Source organism: Pelmatolapia mariae, linkage group LG7 (genome assembly GCF_036321145.2).
Source record: "Pelmatolapia mariae isolate MD_Pm_ZW linkage group LG7, Pm_UMD_F_2, whole genome shotgun sequence".
NCBI lineage: Eukaryota > Metazoa > Chordata > Actinopteri > Cichliformes > Cichlidae > Pelmatolapia > Pelmatolapia mariae.
Genome location: NC_086233.1, coordinates 26,887,244 through 26,909,858, shown reverse-complemented (window position 1 = coordinate 26,909,858; position 22,615 = coordinate 26,887,244). Strand labels below are relative to the sequence as shown.

At 37.8% G+C, this 22,615-nt stretch overlaps 1 protein-coding gene across 2 annotated transcripts in view; it reads right to left on the bottom strand.

Annotated features, from left to right (window-relative positions):
* The window catches only part of si:dkey-112m2.1 (transmembrane protein 132C), a 170,963-nt gene that overhangs the window by 15,141 nt on the left and 133,207 nt on the right, over nt 1-22,615 (bottom strand). For both annotated transcript variants that reach the window (XM_063478693.1, XM_063478694.1), the window contains 2 exons: nt 22,258-22,447; nt 5,460-5,603 (listed from right to left, as the gene is read on the bottom strand). In XM_063478693.1, coding sequence (XP_063334763.1) covers nt 5,460-5,603; nt 22,258-22,447 — 334 coding nt within the window. The remainder of the gene's footprint in view (nt 1-5,459; nt 5,604-22,257; nt 22,448-22,615) is intronic.

Genomic DNA, 22,615 nt, shown 5'->3' with positions numbered 1-22,615 from the left:
ATTTACATGACTTAAAGATTGCAAAGTACTCAAGAACAATCTCACTGCCAAACAACAACAACAACAAAAAATAATAAAATAAAATAGGAATAAATAATAAAGCATAATTAGACATAATGTTTTCATATTGCCCATCTGTCCATCCATCTGTCTGTGCAACTCTAATAAACATGTTATTTCTTAAAGAATACTTAAACATGACTTAAAGATTGCAAAGTACTCTAGAATCTGATTGCCAAAACAATCTAACCAGGAAAAAATAAGAATAAATAAGCAGATACAAAAATCCACTGTAGAAGTAAAGTTGCTCTTTTTCGCCTTTTTTCTTACATAGTAAGTAAATTTGATCATTTAGGCTGCTTTGAAAAAGATTTAAGTGCTTGGATTACTCAATTTCTTTCAGTTACTTTTCAGTGTGTGTTTGTGTTTGTTTCAGAACCGCTCTATTCTTAATGCATGCCTGTGTGAAGCATAGTATGCGCACAAATTATGTGACTTTGGTCCAACTTAACAGATGGAGCTATGAAATGACACAAACCTATTTCATCAAGCCAGAGAGAAAAACACTTGCTCAAAAAAAATTATGAAGTGGCTGGATAAAGTACACCACCAGTCATTTGCCAAAGTTACTCTAATACATCTCCAACATAAAGAACTGATACAGCATGAACATCAGAAGTATCTGTCATTATCTCCAAAGCCCCAGAATCTCCTTATCAAACATTTTCCCCTTGAGGAACAAATGTATTTAACAGTCTGTCATCGAATTTTGTTTGTAATCACTTGCATTTCATTTTTTTTCACTCTCAAATACCATATAAGCTTGATTGGCACAACTGGTAATTTCAGCACATGTCCTCAATACTGACAATTGCTTCTTTATAACAAACCAGTCACAAGAAGACTGTCATCTGTCGCCACTTCTTTGCATATAACTTGGCAGCTTTACTCTCGAATGATGTCAAACCAAGCCCTCTCTCTGAGGAACAAAAGTGACAGCTTGCTGTCTGTCAGTTTTCTCCTCCTCCTCCCTTTCATTTCCCTTTTCTCTTTCTCTCCCACTCCTTCACTCTCACCCTCAGCCTTCTCCAGCATTACTGCACCTCCTACATATTTCGTCTTCCTGTAATGAGAACAGGTTGCAACTCTGAAAGGAGGATTCTTAGATACCAATCAAAGCAAGGGAAAGTTTAGGGTTTCACCTCGATGTATGCTAAATGGAAATGTAAAGCGGTATGAATGCAATTCATTTTCATTTAAAGTTTTCAAGTTATTTGTCTTAACGAGTGCAAACCAAGGAATGCAAGGCTGATACTGGATTGCATACAGTCACAAAACTCACACAAGGATAATTTCTTTGTTCTTGTGATTTTAAAGTATAGAAGGCAACCATCCAGAGAGTAAGCTAAATCTATCCACTGCTGCATTTTTTAGTCTCACTTTTTTTTTTGCTCTTTTATTATGCCTCAATGCTGAAGACATAATGTTTTCAGATTGCCCATCTGTCCATCCATCTGTCTGTCTAATTCTAGCAAACGTGGTATTTCTTAAAGAATACTTAAACATAACTTAAAGACTGCAAAGTTCTCAAGAATGATCTGATTAAACTTTGTGGCAAAAGGCCAAGGTCACTGTGACCTTACACAGCACTTTTTTTGGCATTAACCAAATAATTCACTTGCAAAATTATGATAAACCTCATACAAATGTCTAACATGCACTACAAAAGTACATAAAACACACTAGATATTGAACAAAATATGATGGAACAGATCCAAACGTGACAGAAACCAAAACATGCCAAGGATTGCATCGGTGTTTTAAGGGAGAAAAACTTTTGCTCTTTTGCTTTTATTCTTGGTTTGCTTTGGTACCATTTTTTGTTATTTCCATTGTGCTTTATTCAAGCACACAAAACACTGCATCATACTAATAGGATCTAATAACATTTTTTATGACATCATAATGTTTTGAAAAGAAAAGTAAAAACAACTGTTTTCTTACTGTTACAGCAGAGTACAGATGGTGACCAAATGTAATAACTGGTTCCATGTTTATTCCCTCGCTCTCTTTTTTACCGCAATGTTTTTAAACTACTTCCACTTTAACGCTTGAGCTCCATATATGTCTATACTTACATAAAGTATAGTTCATGATAACCATTAACGATAAACTTAGCTTGAAGATGAAATTAAGACTCATCTGTTTGTCTTGAAAACAGCCAGAGATTACTTTGTTACTTTGTTACTGATAATCACAGATAAAGGCACTTCATAAACTTAGAGGGTACACATGAGAGTTACTGACTGAAATAATTCTGACTGACTAGCCTGACTAAAACCGACTCATGAGAGAGCACTGTATTTAACATTTATGAAGTACTATGTTTTGGGGGTCGCAAAATTTCTAAAAGTTTCTAAAACCTAAAGAGCTAAAGCTCAGTGGTTTACTGGATCTGTAAAGTGTTCTACATTATTGGGATACAAGGAGAAACTGTAGTGCAACATTTTAAATCAGAAAATAATCATCAGAAAATAAAAACTTGCAGTGTAGTACAGCAATGATGGATCTATTGTCTTTTTTTCCCCCATTCTAAAGCTGTGACTTATATGAGGGGGCTCACAGGATTTGGAAACAATGAGAATTTTAAAATGGGTTCAATGGCAGCTTTTGTCTGGATTGCTATTGAAATACTCTTAAATACAACACGCTATAAATGTCGAGAGCAAGCCAGATGACTGGGTGAACTTCAATACAGTATTATTATATGTGAAGTGTAAAGAAGAGTACTTGCTGTGATTGAGGCTGGAAGTTACACTACATGGACAAAGGTATTGGTCCATTTTAAACTTCAGGTGTTTTCAGTCCTATTTTCACAGGTAAAATCAAGCTCCTAACCATGCAGTCTGCTCTGCAAGCATCTGTAAAGAAATTCAAGTACCACTGCTGCAGAAGTCAGTTGGTAAAAAATTCCCACTAGAAGATCTAGTTGCTATTTAAGCATATTGTGATCATACTGCCCTTCAGTAGAGATTCAAACTATAGACTGAATGTTTTTGTAAAGGTAACTTTTTTGCTGAAGTTCATAAAAATGTATATGATTATTGCATTTTGTTTTTTAGTAATGATTAACATGGCATTAATCATGTAGTGCAGTAAGTACAGCAGTCTGTTGAAGGTATTGTATTTGAATATAATGTTAGGCAGAAAAAAATCTTTTATTTATGCACTGACAGGTTACTTACACTTTTTCGTGTCTTGCAGGACGGGCTGCACATCTGGTTGTGTCGCTCCACTTTTTTCTCCCTAGTTTGATGTATTTTAAAACTTCTTTTTTACTTGGGCTTGTTTTTATGTTAACTGGGCCAGGCGCAATGTTAGTCGGACAATGTGCAGTCCCTGAGTTGGGGCTAACACCTCACAGGAATCAGGCCTTGCATAGGTGTTTATGGTAAACTGATTTGCTGTGTCTATTATAACTTGGTTGCAGTGGTATCAATTATTTCTTAGGGGTACACTTAGTGCATGTAATAAGTACCCCTGTGGGATCGTATTTATTTGGGGTGGATTTGGTTAAAAAAAAAAAAAAAAAAAAAAAAAAAAAAAAAAAAAAAAAGCACCTGTAAGTTTCCTGTTGGTGAAAGCGAGTTATCATGTGATTGCTACATTGCTGACGGGCTGCACCATTAAAGGTACATTGTGGATCATTAGTGGTCTTTTATTATGATAGTCTAATTTGATTGCAAACTCTCTGAAATAATAAAATTGTATACATTTTGGCTGATATTGATCGCTTGTCCCATTTATTCTGGACTCGTCCCTGCATGATCTCCTGACCGGAAGTTTGTAAGAGCAGGATCAAGGCCTCAGTGCTCACCATGTGTGTTTTTGATCACTACACTTATATAACTCTCTTATGTTTCCCCAGTGTTTACCAGTTTCCTGTCTTTAATGACTTTGTTTGTGTCACTGTTGTCACTTTGGGTTTCTTTTGGTAACTACATTTCCTTGGGCTTTTTTTGTTGTTTTACTCCCTCTCTTTGTCCCTTGTAATTATCTGCTCTGCCCTTATTGTGTTCATCAGTTCCTCATTGCCTTGCTCTTCCACTTATCTTTGTCAGAGAAGTGTCCTTTGCTCATGTTTCACCTGTGCTCTCCTTTTATAGCACGTTGTGCCTTCCTCTGCTTCCCTTTTTTGCTCATCACTTTGCTGCAATCAACTTTAGATTATTTACCCTGTGTATTGTATCTGGATTACTTATCACCCTTTGGACTTTATTTTTGAAGTATCAGCTTAGTGAAATAAAGCTCATCTTTTGTTTGCTTAACTTAGATTGTGTCTGCATTCGGGTCCTCCTTTTTGTCTACATATAACATGAAGAAAAGAAGGATTTAACCTTCAAAGTCTCAAAGAAACAGTGAAGTGGGGAAAATAAAGCTGTTTTATCTTGAGATTCCTTTGAAAATAGTATGAAGAAAAGATGGGTACTGCTTACTGTTCTCAAACCCGACGAGCGGGCAGGGGAGTAGACTACTGAGGTCAGCGTCACAATATGTGGTACTACTTCAGTTGATAATTAAACCCTTTGAGAGATCTCCCTCTTTTCTTCTATCTGATATGCATGTATAGTAAACACAACACACTTGTAGCACTGTTCTTTTTTTATCACGCATACTCACAATCAAGAATAAACACTTATTTTTCTTATTTTTCCCCAGTTATATTTTTCTTGCTTCTCCTTTCACATAACGCCGCAGAGACGGATAATAAATCTGCTGTGGCGGTAAACAGCTCACAATTATTTCTTTATTTTATGTTAACAATAAATCCTTTGCAGCACTTCCCAAAAATTCAGTAAGGTTTCAGATTAATTATGTAAGCCCTCTAAAAGCCAATGAAAATCAACTTACAGAGATTTAAAACTTGCTATATTCAGTCATGGTGAGCAGTTTGTCACCTTGACAGTTTGATGGTGTTATGTAATATATAAGTGGTATGGATACAGACTCTCTTTCAGCATGATGATTGTTAATTATTCCTCCTTTAAAACAAGAGCCGAGTATAGAGTATGTAATCAGTATTTTTTTTTGTCTGTTTCTCAGCAAGATTACACAAAAAAACTGCCAAGCTGCACTTCATGGTGGCGAATTGGAGCACGAGAAAAGGATAAACCAACCCCCCCCACCCCCACCCTTTCTAGGGTTTCTATGATTTAAATCTGACTTTTTCAAACAGCTTTCTATTTTTCCCTTGCCATTAAACAAATGTATTTTGGTACATGTTTTGATGTTTTGCTAGAAGAAAACGAGCACCTTCATTTTTATTTCACTGTGCGAAAAACTCTTGAAGCCCACAAACAGAAGTTTTATTCTTCCTGTTAACGTACCTGCATGCCACTAGAAAGCTGAGCATTAAGGATGAGATAAAGTGGAAAAAAAAGAATACATGTTGCACGAACCTTGATAACCTGTTCATCCGTTGACTTGCACTCCACTGACTCTGTAACATCAGAGACCGCACCATCCGTCCCTACAGTGACGACCTTTACCGGAACAGCGACAGTACGCCCAGTGAGCACAGCCGTGTTAAGAATTTCAGTGTCCTGTAAGGTGAAAAAGAAAGAAACACACACATACTCTTAATATTACTATTATTATAAACTTTTTTGCTGCTGCCTCAATCCTGCTTTACCCCTAGTTAAGAATCCATTGGCTGATTTTCTACTAGATAAAGCAGCTGATGGGCTGAAAGTTGATGATGAAGCAGCAATGAAAACTTGGCTACAGCTTTTCTACAAGATGACCAATAACATTCAAAGAGCAATCTCCAGGGGTAAAAAAAAATAAATCAAGCCAACATGAAAGTGTGAAAAACATGTACGTTCTTGAAAGGCCACTTGAGGCTGGCTCTGAAAGCGGATCAGTCCCTGTAGATTCCAATGTTAAAATACAGCTAAAATATGCTTTTACAACCTGCCACCAAATAATTTTCATTGCTTGAGTTGATTTCCCCCTTGACAATAAAGGATGATTTTTTTTGTTTGTTTGTTTTTTTATAACTCATCTGTTTATATTTTACTAAGGATTTAATTTACTTCGCTTTAGCCCTTTTGGCGTGTGGCTGTTTTGAGGGATAGGTGGGTGTTGATTAGGCCACTCTAAATCTGCTAGCCTTCACCTCTGGTGACAGCGTGTTGATAGTGTTTGTGGTGTTGGTGCATTGGTGCCAGCAAGCCTTATTATTATCTGACAATACAATATAAAAAATAACCAGGCTTGTGCTGTGTCTTCATTATAATGAAAGCTGGACAAAAAGTCTGTGCTTCACTTTTGGTGTTTTTTTATTTTGTACGAATCAGCAGAGAGGTGTACTATGAATGGAGATTAGGTTAGCCAGGACTGTTGAGCTTAAGGTCAGAGTTTTCACAAAAGTGTCACTCTTTTTACCTTGATAATCACCATGGTAGTATGTGCTCAACACAAACTGGTTCTCAGCAGACGGTGTTTAGTATTTTGGTTTAACCCTTTATTGACCGGCCCTTCAAATTTACCTGTAAAATGGGCCCGCCGGTGGGCCCATGGTCAATAAAGGGTTAAAGGGGGCTGGATGATCAGGAATTTTCTGGAATGCATGTTATAGATGCATAGACTACATAAACTGCAGCTGTTGGAGCTCCGATTAGAAAAAGATTAGTTACATTTGTAGGTTTTTTATCACCAGTAATTTTCAATCATGAAAATTAATTTTGCATTGATAAACTAAAGGGATTTCCACATCTCCTTTATTAGGCTGTGGGAGACTGAGAGACCTGTACACACTGACTAACATTTAATCCTTAAATGTATCATCATTTTCGGAGCTCTATTGTGCAGCTTTTCTGTTAGGAAAAAAAAAACAGCAGCAGCGAGTGTGCACAGAGTGGTAAAATAAACATAAGTCAATAATGTTTTTTTTTTCTTCCTGCTCAGCGTGTTTGTGATGATTGTGGAATCAGAAGATTAATGATCATCTGCAGCATTACTTTTTTGTCTTATTTTCAGCACCAGTTTTGCATTTTACTGCTCACTATATATCTTTATAATGTTCATAGATCTTTATTATTCATCAGTGTGATGATGTCTCTGATTGGAGTAGGTGATCCTCAATGGAAGCATGCAGCGAGCCTAATGCAGAAAGTCTGGTTTAACAGAGAATGCTGATAACCACCATCATGATACTTGTCACCTCTGATTGGGGTTTCACATTTTGTCTAGCTAGCTAATGCAAAGAAACACTAGTGAACGTTCTTCATAATATACCCCCTCAGGTCTCCGTCTCCATGGGATGCAGCCCTCAAGTCCATGGATACAATTTACTAACCAATTTTGCTATAGCATTACTGTATCTGATAACTTCTGGCACTCCATCCTCTTGTCACTTCTGGTTACAGATGCCAATGGAAACAATGCAATAATGCATCCAAGACTTCAAAAAATGGCTCTAAAAACCAACAGCAGTTACATCCATATTTAATAATCGAGTCTATGATAATATCACTTTCATGCTGGAATACTGAACCAGCATGAAACCAATGATCTGACGAGGTTTGATTGTTACTTTCTACTGACACCTTCATCCTCCTTATTAGCCAAACTTTTGGTGTTGTTGATTTTACAAATACACAGGATCATTTTGTGTTTAGAGAAGGTTCTATTCTCGACCATCATCTTTGTTGCTATGAATATTTTTTGTGAGCTCCATCAAAGAGCAGAACATTTCCAACAATATCAACGATAAAGGTAACGCTAATACTCAAATACTGCAGGCAAATTAAATGTAAGATAATATGACATTTATGTGTAGACTTGGAAAAACACGATTTACTTACGGGCAGCTTTCCAAGTTATATACATAAACAGGATAACAATTGGCTAAAATAAAAAAAGAATACAAATACATAGCAGGAATACCAGTGTGTTTCAAAATGACCTAAATGCTTTCTGCACACTAGTGCAAGTAAAACAAAGCAACCAAAAATCTCAGTGGTGGCAGGGCAAGGGTTATTAGAAACGCCCACTGTGTATAGGCAAGCTTTTGGCCTATAAAGACTGAGGCTTTAGTGCTCACTGTAGTTATTGCAAAAGGTTTTTTACCTCAGCGTTCAAGTAGCCCATCATACAGTAGGATGTGCAGCAGCTGTGAGAAGTGCTATTTACTGCTACAGAGATCCTGCAAAGCACAAGTGAGGCTGTGTGACTGTTCACTTAAAGATCTTTGACAGCAAATAGTAAAGATTTTTTAAATTGACTTTTGCATCAGTCAATAAGCATGCTTTTTTCATTTAGTTTACATTGCATAGAATGTATGAAGCAGCAAGTCTTCACATTTAACAATCCTGAAATAACTAAGTGTGGCATTTTTTAAATAACTCGAATGATTACAAGATTCTTCAATCTCTGAACGATCAAAAATGCAACATTTCTATGTAAGAAAATATGTATAAATCTTTATTCCGTGCATTTTTTTCCTACCTTCTTAAAGTCTGATACCTACATCCCCACAATACAATATTCAATGATGGGTGTGATGGTTCAATCGAAGATTAGAAGCAGCTAACACAGCTCTGGGCTACAGAAATGTTGTAAGCTCACTTCTAATTCTCCCCTTGATTTTTTTAATTTGAATGTCTACTCTTTAGCCCAGCCGATACCGCCCCGAGAGACATCACTTATTAGTTTAAATCGATTTTGAACAGCACCCTCTTGAACCACGTAGGGCTTTACATCACATATACAGTGGTAATTCTTCAGATCAGTAAACAGATGCCTAATATTGTTCCCTCTACTGGTTTACATTGCAGTGAGGTCACAGTATGACAGTTATTCGAGTCTTCCCCAGCTATTCACCATTATTCCCCAGAACCAATCTTAATTAAAAGAAAAAATACAAAACAATGACAATAATGCTTCACACCAAATTGCAGTCATTCCAAAGCTATAGCTAGATTCACTTGAGAATGACAGCCCTTACAGAAGAGCAGGAAGAAGATAATGAGATCAATTAAGACAATGCCTGGTAATCCTTGAGCTCTCAGTGTGTTCGTCGTATAGAAGATTTGCTATAACAGTAGATCATTCTCATCACTGCTCAGTTTAAATAAGACTACTAAGAGCCTGTGAATGCCAAAGGCATCTATTCGTTCATTAAAACGGTTGCCTTTTTGTTTTTCTTTGTCATTAACTATCCCCCGTATCTGCAGACATACACACAGAGAAACTCCTTTTTAACCTTGGTGAAATGTGTGGTGGTGATTCCATGCTGTTCTGTTTAAATATTTCTTGCTTGGCTGATAGATCTTTCTCAAGGGATGTGTTTGGCCTGCCACAAGGGAAACAAACCCGAAAGTTAGAATGAACAGAGGGCAAATTCCTGCAAGTGAGCAATTTAGTGCTATCCTTTACAAGCACAATTGTTAGGCCTCTTGTACATTTCAAGTTTCACAAAGACAAACAAACTTGCAAGTCTGTGTTGTTTGAGTTTCAGATCATTTATAGTATATTGATGGTTAAGCATGGGATATACAGCGCACAATTCATTTCCTGAAATGGATTTGAAAGTGAGGCTCGTTTCTCACAGATTCAAATGATATTCAAGCATATTTAAATCTCCAGCATTCCAGTAAAGCCAACACTCAACAAGTGAGACATCCATATAAACTCTCGTCCTTGTTCCTCAGTGAATGATGAATATATTTGCTGCTAACTGTATGGTGCTGATGATAATAAGCACCTATAAAAAGTCTTCTCTGTGTGATCACTACTTCTACATGTAATGGGAAGTACCTTTTTTTTTTTGCTTAGTGATCCATTACAACTGGAACAGCATGATAAAAAAGAGGTCTTAATGATCTTCAGCATGTATTGCGGAGACTGTCCATCCTCATAAAGAACTGAGTACTGAACAAGATCAAATGTAATCCACATAATGACAAAAAAAGTGAAATTTAATAAGAGCATTAATGATGCACAAGGCAGCAAAGGCAGCGTCTTCATCTGTAAAACCCACCTACGTCTCATCAGCCACCGCCTGGCTGTTCAATATCCCCCCTGTGGATGAGAGGGTCTGGTGTGTATTCCTCATTGACGAGGCGTACTTGTACACACCAGCAGATAAGCATTTATGACTGAAAATGACTATATTATAGACTAATGCGCACACATACACGTAAACAGCTAAACGCAGACACCTCCGCATGCACATAAAAGTGCTACATATATTGCATAGCAACCCACATATCAGTATAGATATGCAAACATATTAACTTAGACACACACTTGCAAGCACAAAGACACCCTACTTTTTTTTGCCCAGCTCAAAAAAAAAGAAAAAGAAAAAGAGGCATGTCTCCCCCCTTCTCATGCTGCAGCTTATCTTAACAACCTCTCATTGCAGTGCAGAGAGCAGGGCAAGAAAAGAGAAGAAAGAAGGCGAGAGAAGGGAGAATCGATAAAAGGCCATTATATTTCTGAGCAGCAGGGGGTAGAAGCATAGAGTGTGTGGGGGCTGATATGGTTGCGGATGAATGATGTGTAAGGTAGCAGACAAACTACAAAAGTCCTGCTTGGAGAATAGTTACTGTATGTAAATGTGTAAACGCTCAATCTATATTACCCAACTTTGAGCAATATAGATTTAATATATATGCTTTATTGCAAGAGGGCATTATTATTCTGCCACTTTGGTTTCAAGACCTGTGCAGATCCAACAAGTCCAATGAAAAATTAGGAACTGATGGCTCTTTTTACACATAATGACTACGCACAACAAACCCCTAAAGTTCCTGCACTTTTGGATAACCTCCCAGTCTCTGCAGTGGAGTCCCTCTTCTGTATGGGAGGCTTGTGTGAATAATGACTAATGTTTATACCCCTATCAGATCGTTTCATCTTACGACTGCAGCTTCTTTGCTCATTCATACAACATAACGTATTATTTTCCTCACATTTTTTTGCAAACTTGTTCACTGGCAGTAACAGTATTTGGATGCTAGAGCAAACGCTAGGAAATAGGGTAGTATTAATAGTAAAATACTATTATTATGAAAAAAAAACAATATACAAAAACTACTGCTAATAAAATCATAAAATTGTGATTTTGTGTGTAGTCTCTTGCTACGATACACCTTATAAGCACAAGAGGTCTAAATAGAGCTGGGCGATAGAACGATAACGATATGTATTGCGAAATAACTTTTTCTCGATAGAAAAATTAAACTATTGCGATAGGCCTCATCTCTCTTGTCCTCTTAAAAAAAAGAAGAACAGCCAATCCAAATTAGCGCAGAGCCGAACCAATCACAGCCGCAGCGTCACGTCACGTGACTTGTGACAGCACAAGTGCCAAGCCGCACATGTGTATTTGTTTGGGAAGCAGCCAGCCGCTGTGCCGCCCGGGTAATGGAGGAAATGAGTTTGCCGACTAGAGAAAAATCAACCGAGAGCGTGAGCGAAGGTTACCGAAGAGAAAACAGATGATGGTTCCAATGCTGGAGAGACTGTCGAACGGAAGGGCCATAGAAGTTCCGTAGTGTGAAGGTATTTCGGTTATTTCAAGTCTGACAAAAAACAGAGTAGCGCGCACTGTAAATTGTGCCGAAAGCAAGTCTGGAAATACAATAAACCAGTGCATGCTCAATCTTTGACTGAAAGCGCTAATTCGTCATTCGGCTTTTGTCAGACTAAAGTAACTGTTTGAAAAGCTAAGCTATACAACAAGGAGAGATTGAGAATTTCCTTTTAGTTCTCAGTTTATTTGATATTGACAAAAGTTAGTCAATTTTGTCTGTTCTTCTGTAAAACAAACTAAGATTTATTTTTAGAATTAATATTTTGTTTCTAAGTGGACAAGTGACAATTTAGTAGTCTTTTGTTTGTTCTATTTTGAAACTTAAACGCTTTAGCGGCTGCCTTTTGTGTAGTTTGCAATATTTGCCGTTATTTATCTGAAAAAGTCTCATGTTCCTTAAGTACATCTACCCTGTTGAACTTATTATGGGAAATAAATATTTAAATCAAAACAAGCTGCTAATTATTTCACATTTTACTTGTGAGCAACGGCACATTTAAATCTTACAAATATAGTTATTTGGCTTATATCGATATATATATCGTTATCGCCTGAAATGAAAAAAACATATCGTGATATAAAAAACTCTTATATCGCCCAGCTCTAGGTCTAAAGATGGAGTTAAAAGAAATTACAGCACAATGATAAGTGACTACTAATCCATATAGACTTATTCAAAGGGTTTAAACGAGCAGGGTAGGGACACATCTAAGATATGCTGGCCTTAGATGTGGCCCAGAACACCTTTTAACCATGGCTAGCTGTTTATTATTCAGTCACTGAACAGATGCCTCTGACCCACAGAAAACCACAGCTCAACTGTTTTCTAAGCAGCTGAGATTGGCAGTAAGCTCACAGGTTCTGTTCTGTGTTGGCCAACAGTACAGTAGGTTTATATTGCCACTGCAGCACTCCATCCATTCAGTTCATATCAATTATCAATAAAAAGTCTATTCCCTCTAGCACCTATATAGTCTCCCCCTGCCACTCAAAAACTTTGGAACATCTTAAAGTGTATAGTAGGAGATAAAATGAAAGCAAAGGCAGGGGAATCAATGCCTCTAAGGATTTTATTTCTTTTTTCCCACTATTTCTTTTTATTTTTTATTTTTAGAAATGGTGATACAACAGAAGGAGAGAGCGGTGTTCATACAATGTAATCCTTTTATGGTTATAACTTGGGAAAAAGGCACAGCAGCCAAGGTGTTCTGCACTGCAATGCTATAGTCGGAGAAAAACCGGAGCAAGGTGCTGATAACTGAAGTGATGAGTGATGTGATGGAGCGAGCAAAAGAGGGAAATTACTATTTTGCTCCCAAAGTTAGGAAGATGACAGTCATTTTACGTGTAGCTGCTGAAACTTAGCAAATCGTCAGGGTTTGGAGTTTTCATTTTAGGGAGTGAACAAAAATACTCCATAGTACTTACAGCGGAGTATGCAGAAATCCTACATTTTGCTAGTAAGCTAGGTATTTGATGAAAAACACTGAAAGTCAATTGAATCTGGAGTTTTTTGTGAGGATGAAATAAGCTGAATAATCAGCTTCTGCGTCTCCGCTGATTTACCTCAATTGGCATAGCAGCTATAATTGCAGTATTAGCAAATAAAGAGTTGAAGGCAGTTTGGGGCCATTCTGCATTGACCATGAGTAAGAAATACCACTATTGATTATTAAATTGGGGCCTACAGTGATTTATACTCTCCTCATTAATTAGATATTGATTTATAACTTCTTGTCCTGGCAATGGTTTGGGTTTGTTATTGTGTACTGTGAGCTCTAAATACTTTTAGTAAGATTAAATATTAAGCGTCTGTTGGTTTTTCCTGCCTCATACTTCCTCACTTTAACATAAGGAGAGGAAATGCCAAAGTCAGCAGTGATAAATTGGCTGTCCCTGATAAAGCCTGTCCATATTCTGAGGACCTTTCTCCTGTCTCTGGCTGAGGCCATTTGATTAGAATAAACCAGAGAGCACTATACTGGACCATGGCCCATGCTGGCCAAATAAAAGACCCTCAACCCAGCCTGACAGAATGAGGGAAAGGGTAAGGAAGGCAAGCCAGCAAAAAAGTAAACAAACCACAACAAATGACAGAACGGACAGGCTTAACTTCAAAGTAAAGCCTGACTGACATACATATCTTGGGCCCTGAGAGAGGCAAGAGAGACATGTTGGGCGGCAGAAGTGAAATAGTTTGTGTGTGAGTACAGAGGATATGCACACATGTCATCCTCATTCTCTGCCGCTCTGCTTCATGCTCACTGTTACACAACCCACCCTGAAAAAAAAAGTTTTTGAGTCCAACCAATGTGATCATTCACATTCTTTAGATTTAGAAGTTGCGTGTCAATAATATGAAGGTACTTGCTGACACACTGCTATTTTACACTACTGTGCAAAGGTTTTGAGCCACCCTTCATTTCGTTCTTGCATAGGATATAGATTCAGTGAAGCATGTACATGCAGAAATTGCTATACAGAAAAGACGTTCTCAGGATTTCGAAACTGGTATGACATTACTCAGTTTTTGTTTTTTTCTTTCCCCGCAGGATCTTTATAAAATGTTTCCTTAGAGCCTCAGCTTTGGTGTCAGCTGGCCTCTAATGCGGGCATGTGCATAACACAGAAGGAGGGAAGGAAGGAAAAAAGAAGAAGCAAAGAAATTACAGTCCTAAACAACTAAATAAATAACAGAAACATTGTTATTTGAATAGAGTTTGCCAATTTTGATCTCCCTGTCTGTCTGCTGTCTCATCTCCCTCTCCTGCTTGCTGTAGGATGATCAGGATCAACAATGACAAACAAGCCTGATGCATAAGGAACATTTTTCCCAGAGCGAAGGTGATAAAGAGAATTCATTTATTCAAAAAGCACAGCATAAAGATAAGGCAGAAAATTAGAGACCCATATATACACAAGAGGACTTAATTAAGCTATAAGGGGCATTATAGTTGTATGCAGATGGCTAATGTTGCCCTGAGGGCACTTAGCATGCCAATGGATAGCCTCACTGCTTCCCGATTAGTGCTCTGTCATGTCATTTCCAAATACTGTTACTGACAGTGAAACAGTATGACTGATAGCATCTTGCTTGAAAATTGCTGGCGAGTTCTGATGCAGTGATAGCACTTTGTATAAATTATAGATATACGACCCTTTATTTTGGACTTGGTTTAAGCAGCCAAGCAGCATAGGAACACACAGGGTTTCTGCTTTCTCTTCTTCTTTTGTTCTTTTGATTTTCGAAAGCATTCGTCCATCAAAGTTGATTGCCAACTTAAAATTGCAAGGACAGGAAATGAGAAAACCAAACTGGGTACAGTGGAATCCCGACTTACGAAATTAATTCGTTCCCGAGGGTCTTTCGTAAGTCGAACATTTTCGTAAGTCGAAGCACCCATTGCGCCTTTTGAGTGAACGATAGACTGTAGGCTAATTGCTAACGGCAACAACAATACGTCGTTCAAGTGGAACAGCGAAGCGCAAGTACGAAAGCCAAGGGGTTGTCACATGATTCGGAAGGCATTGTGGACATTGTAGGCATTCTGGGCTCAGCCAATCAGAGCCAGCGGATTTTGTAACACGGGCATTTTGCCGTAACACGGGCAGAAATATTGCCGTTCAGTGCCTTCGTAACTTGAATTTTTCGTTTAATGGGGTATTCGTAAGTCGGGGTTCCACTGTATATGGATTCAGGACCCTGTTATTCAAAAGCACTATAAAGTTCGATGCATTCACCAGTCACCCAAGTAGTATTACAGCTGCTGAATTACAGTATTTGCTTTAACCCAAAAATTATTTTCTTGACTTGTAATACTGCAGGAGGCCTGAAGGGTGATAGATGGCAGCTAGTCATGGCAACTTAATTGCTTTATCGAAAACACTTTCTTTTTTTCTTTCAATCTTCACCATTATTGGCACAGATAACATTGGTGAAGCTTGGCGGGAAGTTTATCTGAGGAATTTCAGATTTTTTATAACACCACTGCGAATTCTGACCAATCTGACAAACCGAAAGTTACATTTCTCAGAAACTGTTTCATGTATTGACACAGAATTTGTTCTAGGACTAGGCACCCCTCGCTGAGGGAGGTGTCTTGCTGGCTCAGAGCATCATTATCTGTTAATGAAAGATCATTTTAACTTGGGGGTACCTCCAGCCCCTGTTAACCCTCCGCCCTTAAAAAAAATGGCTATACCCTGATTCCTCACCTGGTCTGCAAAAGTAATGCGTTTTCTGTGAGTATGGGAAGAGCACTCTCCGAGCTGCTGGTTAACTTGCATTCTTCAAGAGCTTGGACAGCATGAAGACTCTTGTGTTCACTATTGAAGTGAACAAAAGAACATTTGCTGTGCTTTGATCGTAGACGAGACTTTCTGAAAGCAGAAGCGGCTGTTCAAAGTAAATAATGGCAGACTGCATCGTTCCTTGAGAGTGTGCCAAAGTAGCCGCTATGCGGGTATTTTACATTTTTTATTTTTTTTCCTACATAGTGACAAAGACAGGTAGGCTAACAGATGAGAAGCCTTGACTACAAAGAAAGTTTCTCAGTTCTGTAGCAGAGAAATACTCTCTCTGGTGCTGACTTTGGGCTTTGTAACTTTACACACTGCTTAAACGTGGGACTATAAATCATTTAAAAAAAGGAAAACCCTCTTTTAAAAAAAAACTCGCTTTAAACCACTGAATGGAGCCAAAATGAATAAATCTGAATTTGCCCTCATGATTATAATTCTAGACAAAGGTGCTTAACCACGGCGACAAATACAGTTAATGCAGAGCTTCCTGCTAATGGTGCTGATTATAATGTTATGGGACTGTAAGCACAAAGCGAATGTTATTGAGTTTGAAATAGAGTGAGTTTCAGAAGCTATGAATAAAATGCTAATGATTACATTTGGGATGTACTGTAAAGAGCTATGGGGGCCAACTGGCTGTCTCTTCTAATGAGAGAACAGAGAGGCAGGGAGCAGCAAGAGAGGGATCAAAAATTCATGGGAGGATGCAGTAAAAGTAGTGCACACTCAGCTGGCATGTTCTCTGCATGTACCGTCTTTCAAGCTTATTAATGAAACACCACCATCGTCTTTCTTTTCATGTCTGTTCCCGGGCCAGATTGTGTTCAGCCCTGCAGTTTTCTTGGATTGTCCCTTTAAAATCAGAATAGCCAATATCACGTAACACAAACAATGTAGCGGCATTTGTCTTGGTGACGTCGAGCTGGCATTCACAGGTCCAGCATTCAGTTCAGTATCTCAGTAATGCACGAGAATTCTCACACAGTAAGAGGAAAATAGCAGTGTCTTAAGTGCAGACAACTTCCTCTGCGCTTGTCCTCTATTAAATGTATTGATTTATGAGATTTCAAAACAGGAGTTCGTTACAAACTGAAGACGAGAGCCACTGAGGGTTTCTAAATGGAGACAAAACTGCTCATCTAAACAAGCCATACAATCTAGTATTAACTCCTAAAAACTGCACTTTCGTGAAAGCAGTTTTCAGTAGTACTAAACTCACAAATTTTCCAATAATAACTGCCACTTAATATTAGCAATGCAATCTCTCTATGATTTTGTCTTTCTTAAGGGTAACAATAGATTACATATATCTACAAGATTTCATCTTCACGTCAGAATTCTCCTTTCATTTCCAGAAAAGAAAAAAAACAACGCTTTGAATGCTAAATTACTTGCATAGCGCACTCACACAAGATCTTCATTGTCTTCAGTATTCATCTAGCATTCTATAATATCCTGTCCTGCCATGAAAGGCACAAAATTGCGAGTCATCGGTTAACTACAAATTGCTCTGCTCAATTTTCCTGGAAAATGCATCTCCTCTGAAATTATGAGCTTTGACCATTGCTGCGGGATGAATATCCAATACTGATCTCTCTCGCTCTCTTAAACACTGACTGCAGAAAGCTTATACCTGTAGAATTCACAGAAATGTATCTTCAGTAAAAATGAAAGAAAATTAAAAATGTCAGGGTATGTGTAAACTGATCTCACCCATCTTCTGTTTAAACATGCGCCTTCTTCTCCACTCGTTATTCGTACTCGTTTTTTCTTGACCTTTTTGTGTATACACACGAATGACAAATTTAAAAAGCAATTCTAGGCATTTTTCAGCTGTTCAAAAAACCCCTGTAAGAACAAAAAAAAACCCAACAAGTTCTGCACTTCATGTTTGGCAGCCAGCAGGTACTGGGTAAGTGTGAGCATGCGTGTGCTTCTCTGTGGGAGTTAAGGCCAGAAGCAATCACAGAGAGATGAGAGTTCTCTTGAACAGGGGTGTCTGGCATTCTGTACCCAGACAAGTACTGCTAAGTGCCAGGAATGATTGGTGTCTACCTACACATACTACCGCAAAGGTGATGGCTGATGTCATATATCCACCCATCCATCCATCCGTGCATCTATTTTTTACACATCCTATCGGGTTCAGTGTTTTGGAGGAGGCTGGAGCCTATCCCAGCTGTTATTGCTCTGAGAGGTGGGGTATACCCTGGACATGGCCATCTAAGGCGCAGTTTGCTCAGACAATGACTCGTCTACCTTTAATTTATTAGCTGGCACTTAACAAGCAATATGTGCTGTCAAAGCATGGGTGCCCTTTAGAGAGCAGAATTTGTTTTCAGAGGTCAGAGGGACAACTAACGTCTTGAAGACTGCACCAAGACAGTGTCCTACATATGAGGAGTGAGCAAAACGTTTTGAGAACTGGCTAAGAGTAATTCACATGATCTTCTCTTGTATTGCTTAAATATTTTAAATGGGGCTGCTGTTTTTAGATCACTCTGTTGAAGTACCATTATGCGCCCTTGTAACGTAGTTGATCCTTCAGTTTGACTTTTTGTAAAGTGGGTCAACTTGCCAGTGGTGCAGGTAGTGTGTGAACACTGTGTCAGTGTGGCCAGAAACACAATCACAATTTTTAACTAACTTACAGCACTAGTAAAGATAGCAAAGTACTGTTGTTCCAAGATTTACCTTAATTATTGCAGTGCACTTTTATATTATCCAAAAGTTCTTCATAAAAATTCATTTTCTTGTTGCGTGAGCTCTTAGTTCATTTTAGGTCTTCAGCCTTGGTGTATTTAGGTACCACCCCAGATGCTGGGTGTTCATGCTTCTTAGCTGTCATATGTAAAACAAAAACTAAGAAGAATTTTATTCTTGATCTCATATTTCCTTGTATTTTTTTGTATTTTATTTTATTTATTCTTATTTTTTTTTTTGGGGGGGGGGGGGGGGGGGGGGGGGGAGAATTACAGAGGCATACTGCTAATGTTATTGTTTCTGTTTTTTGTCACACATATTGGTTTTGCTTTATTCCTTGAGTTTCCCATTTCCTCTCACCTTCTCTGTTAACCGGTTTCTATCTTTTTTTTTGCCAATGTGTTATCTGTCTTAGAGTAACTTCCTGTTTTACTTTGAAGGTTATTTTCCTGTGTCTTCCTGCCTTTGTTTCTTCTCCTCACTTTCTTGATTATATTCCTGCCTCACCTGAGCATGCCTTTGTCTCATTTCCCAGCCAGCCCTCTGTATATATCTATTTTTTTTTGACAGATCATTTTTTTCCTTCCCGTTTCCGTCGCCTGCATTCCCGAGATTCCTGCTGTTGCCCCTGTGCCACCCCATGCTTACTTTAACACTAATTGGCATTTAAATAATGTTTAAATAAGACTTGAACAGAAAATGTTTATTATGACTACTACTATTAATTTAATAACAGCTAACTAATTAGACCTATTGACAAATTATTGAATCTTTAATAAGACACATTTTCTTCTTAAATCAAAGTTTGCACGCTGTCAGTACTTTCTGAAATCTTTATTACAATACATCTTTGCATTTTTTTCATATCTCTTTCAATTAGTTGTCCATTAAACTTTTTAGTATTACTATTATTTAATACAATATAACTGGAGTGTGCATTCTCTTTTATTAAGCCACTAAAAGTGGAGAAATGTAGCCAAAGCCTTAAAGCTACTCTACTCGCCACAAACCATAAATCAGCAGTGCACCGCTGCCTCACAAAATGAGTATGATAAAACTTTATGAAGTGCTTGAAAGCATTTGATTTGTACATGGACATAATCAATGACAAAAATTAAAACTGTCCTAATCTCTCTTCAGCATACAGAATGATTTTCCTCAAAAACAATTAAGAACAATTCATTATGTTTACACAGTCATTATCATAATACAGTTAGCAATCATAAGCCACTTGCCAATTCATCCACATTTGGATTGTTAAAATCCAACTCAATTTAACTTCTCATTCTGCAAATTGAGAGCGGCGTTTAAAAGCTTCATGACGATTAGAAGCTAGTCCAAGCTTTGTTTTAAAAATAATAATTGGGTCTGGGGGGTTTTTCAGGACTAATAAATGATGATTGCTTTGCCATATTTTCATATGGCAAATTATTATTCTTTATAAAGAGGCTAAATACTTTTTTTAAAAGTCAGAATCAAAAAATGCACAATGGCCTTGCTAAGAAACTTGTAGACTTTAAGACTAAAAATGGAAAATGAAAATAAATGAAATACAGAGTGGCTCCTAATTAGACAATACCTTGTTGTTCACTGAACAGGACATGCTGCTTTTATCCCTTTTATCATTTATACATTATAAAAATGTTTTTAGTGTGGGAGAGCTGTAAACTCTTTAAATAGAAACATGTTTTTTTTAAAGTATTTTCACTGGACCTTGAATGTCATAGTAAACAAGTAAAAGAAGCAGTTGCCAAGTAACTGCCAAAACTATCTTCTTACAAGACATGATTGAATGTGGGTGTTCATCTTGTACTATGTTTAGCTTTAAGTTGATCTCACAAATCTAATGGCGTTTGTGAGGTTTTCTTCATTACAGCTCTCTTTTTGCTCTTTAACTTTCCAGTGCATCCACATCTCAGCATTATTAAGATGCCGAGACATTTTGTGTTGTGTTGGATTTTATGATGGGTTTTATGATGTCAAACTCAAAATTTGTTTAATTTGTTGACATGGTTCTGTTCTGTTATATGGAAAACCAGAAGAGCAACACTCCTGTGCAGAACAGAGGAGACGTCAGTGAAAAGCGGCTTGTAAAAGGGCAGCAGTAACTAAACTAAAAAAGCACTGGCTATATGAGATTTGCCAGTTAGATTTGTAGAAAGGAATCAGCTGAGCCAACAGCTGATATTCTGGCCTGCCTGAATTAACACCAGTCTCAATGCAATGGCCACCAAGTTGAAAGTTTATCTTATTAATAGCTACTTTGAGCTGCTCCCTGCTCCCATTCACAAGGGGTTGCCACAGCGGGTAGCTCCGCATTGATTTGGCAGAGTTTTACACCAGATGCCCTTCCTGATACAACCCCAAAGGGACTGTTTCTCCTTTCGGGATGAAACTGGGGATCTTGTTAGTTGAATGCATAAACCACTACATTATAGAGAGTTATGTTATTAATATAATATTACTTTTTGGGTGGAAATAAGTTCAAAAGCTACTAGACATCTAATATAATCTCTTGCTTTTGCTTTCAGACTACCACATGACTAGACTACTCATTGATTCATTTTTTTTAAAATGCGGTCTCATCTGTTTAAGACAACTGTCCTGCTGCATGGGTCACATTTAGCTCAAGTTTCCACCATTGTGTAGGATTATATATGTATATATTATATATATTATTTATATATTATATATATTATATATGTATGTATATACTCTGTTGTATATAGCATTTGTATTCTATTTTTATCCTATTGTATATTTTATTCTATTTTATTCTACTGTATATAGTATTCTATTTTTATTCTATTCTGTACAGTTGTGTACTGTATTTATTCTTATTTTATTTTATTCTAATTGTCCTTCATAACTTTTGCACTGTCCACTTCCTGCTGTGACAAAACAAATTTCCCACGTGTGGGACTAATAAAGGTCATCTTATCTTATCTTATCTTATCTTATATCACGTGCTACCCTTGTTTGAGCTCTTCACATGCCAAAGTGTGTTCTGTTTCTACCAGGTAAGGTCTGCCCGAGATTCTGTTTATCTTATGTGTCTCGATAAATCTTTTGTTTTCTTCTCAGTATGTCAGTGTCCAACAGCTAAAGTTGGTCTGACCGAATCTGTTGATGTGCTTTTTTTTGAGGCATTTTAGTCTCATGTAGACTTCTGCACTGGAAGTTGAATACACAGACGACTAGTATAAAAAGCATCACCAGGATGCCATAACCCTTATACATATACATATAATATATGTATTATTTATCCTTTCCTAATTTCATCAGTCAGTTTCATCTGTCCCCTGTCAACCCCAAATGACACGCGTCTGCTGCTTTTTTTCTCTCGTTGTTTGGTAGGAGCAACTCAAATCGCTCTTTTGATGTTGAAGGTTGCTGACGACTGGTTTGGGGTAAAGCATCAAACACAATAATTTCTATGACAATACCCCACAAAGTAGTAAAACAGTTTATAACATTGGAAGTAACAACTTTGCAAACTTACTGTGGCTCTAACTATCTGTGATAACACACTCAAAAAACAAATACATGTAGTGTTGATGGGTTATTTTAAGTTAGCCTAACGCTGAACTTAGACACATATTCCCTTACGCACACATGCTTCCAATTTCCAACCAGTCACTCCTCACCATGGCCAGTGGCACGATGCCACCCAGGTCCTGCGGTGCCAGACGGATGAGAGTCTGCACTTCACTGGTCAGGGTGCGCGTGAGCGGATACTCGACCTGCCATGCCACCTCCCTGCTCCCCTGAGTTACCATCAGCCCATTTACCTCCAAGTCTACTTGTAGCACTCGCTGGTAGCCCACTGCCTCCATTCTGCAGAGAGACGATAAAAATTTGTATGTCAGGAGTGGATTTTGATAAAAGGTTAGATAAAAGGTTGGAGTCAAAAGGAATAAGAAGGTAGCAGGGAAAATAAGGTAAAGCAAGGAAAAAAGAAGCAAACACAAGAACTAGAAATAATGTGAACACACAGGAATGATG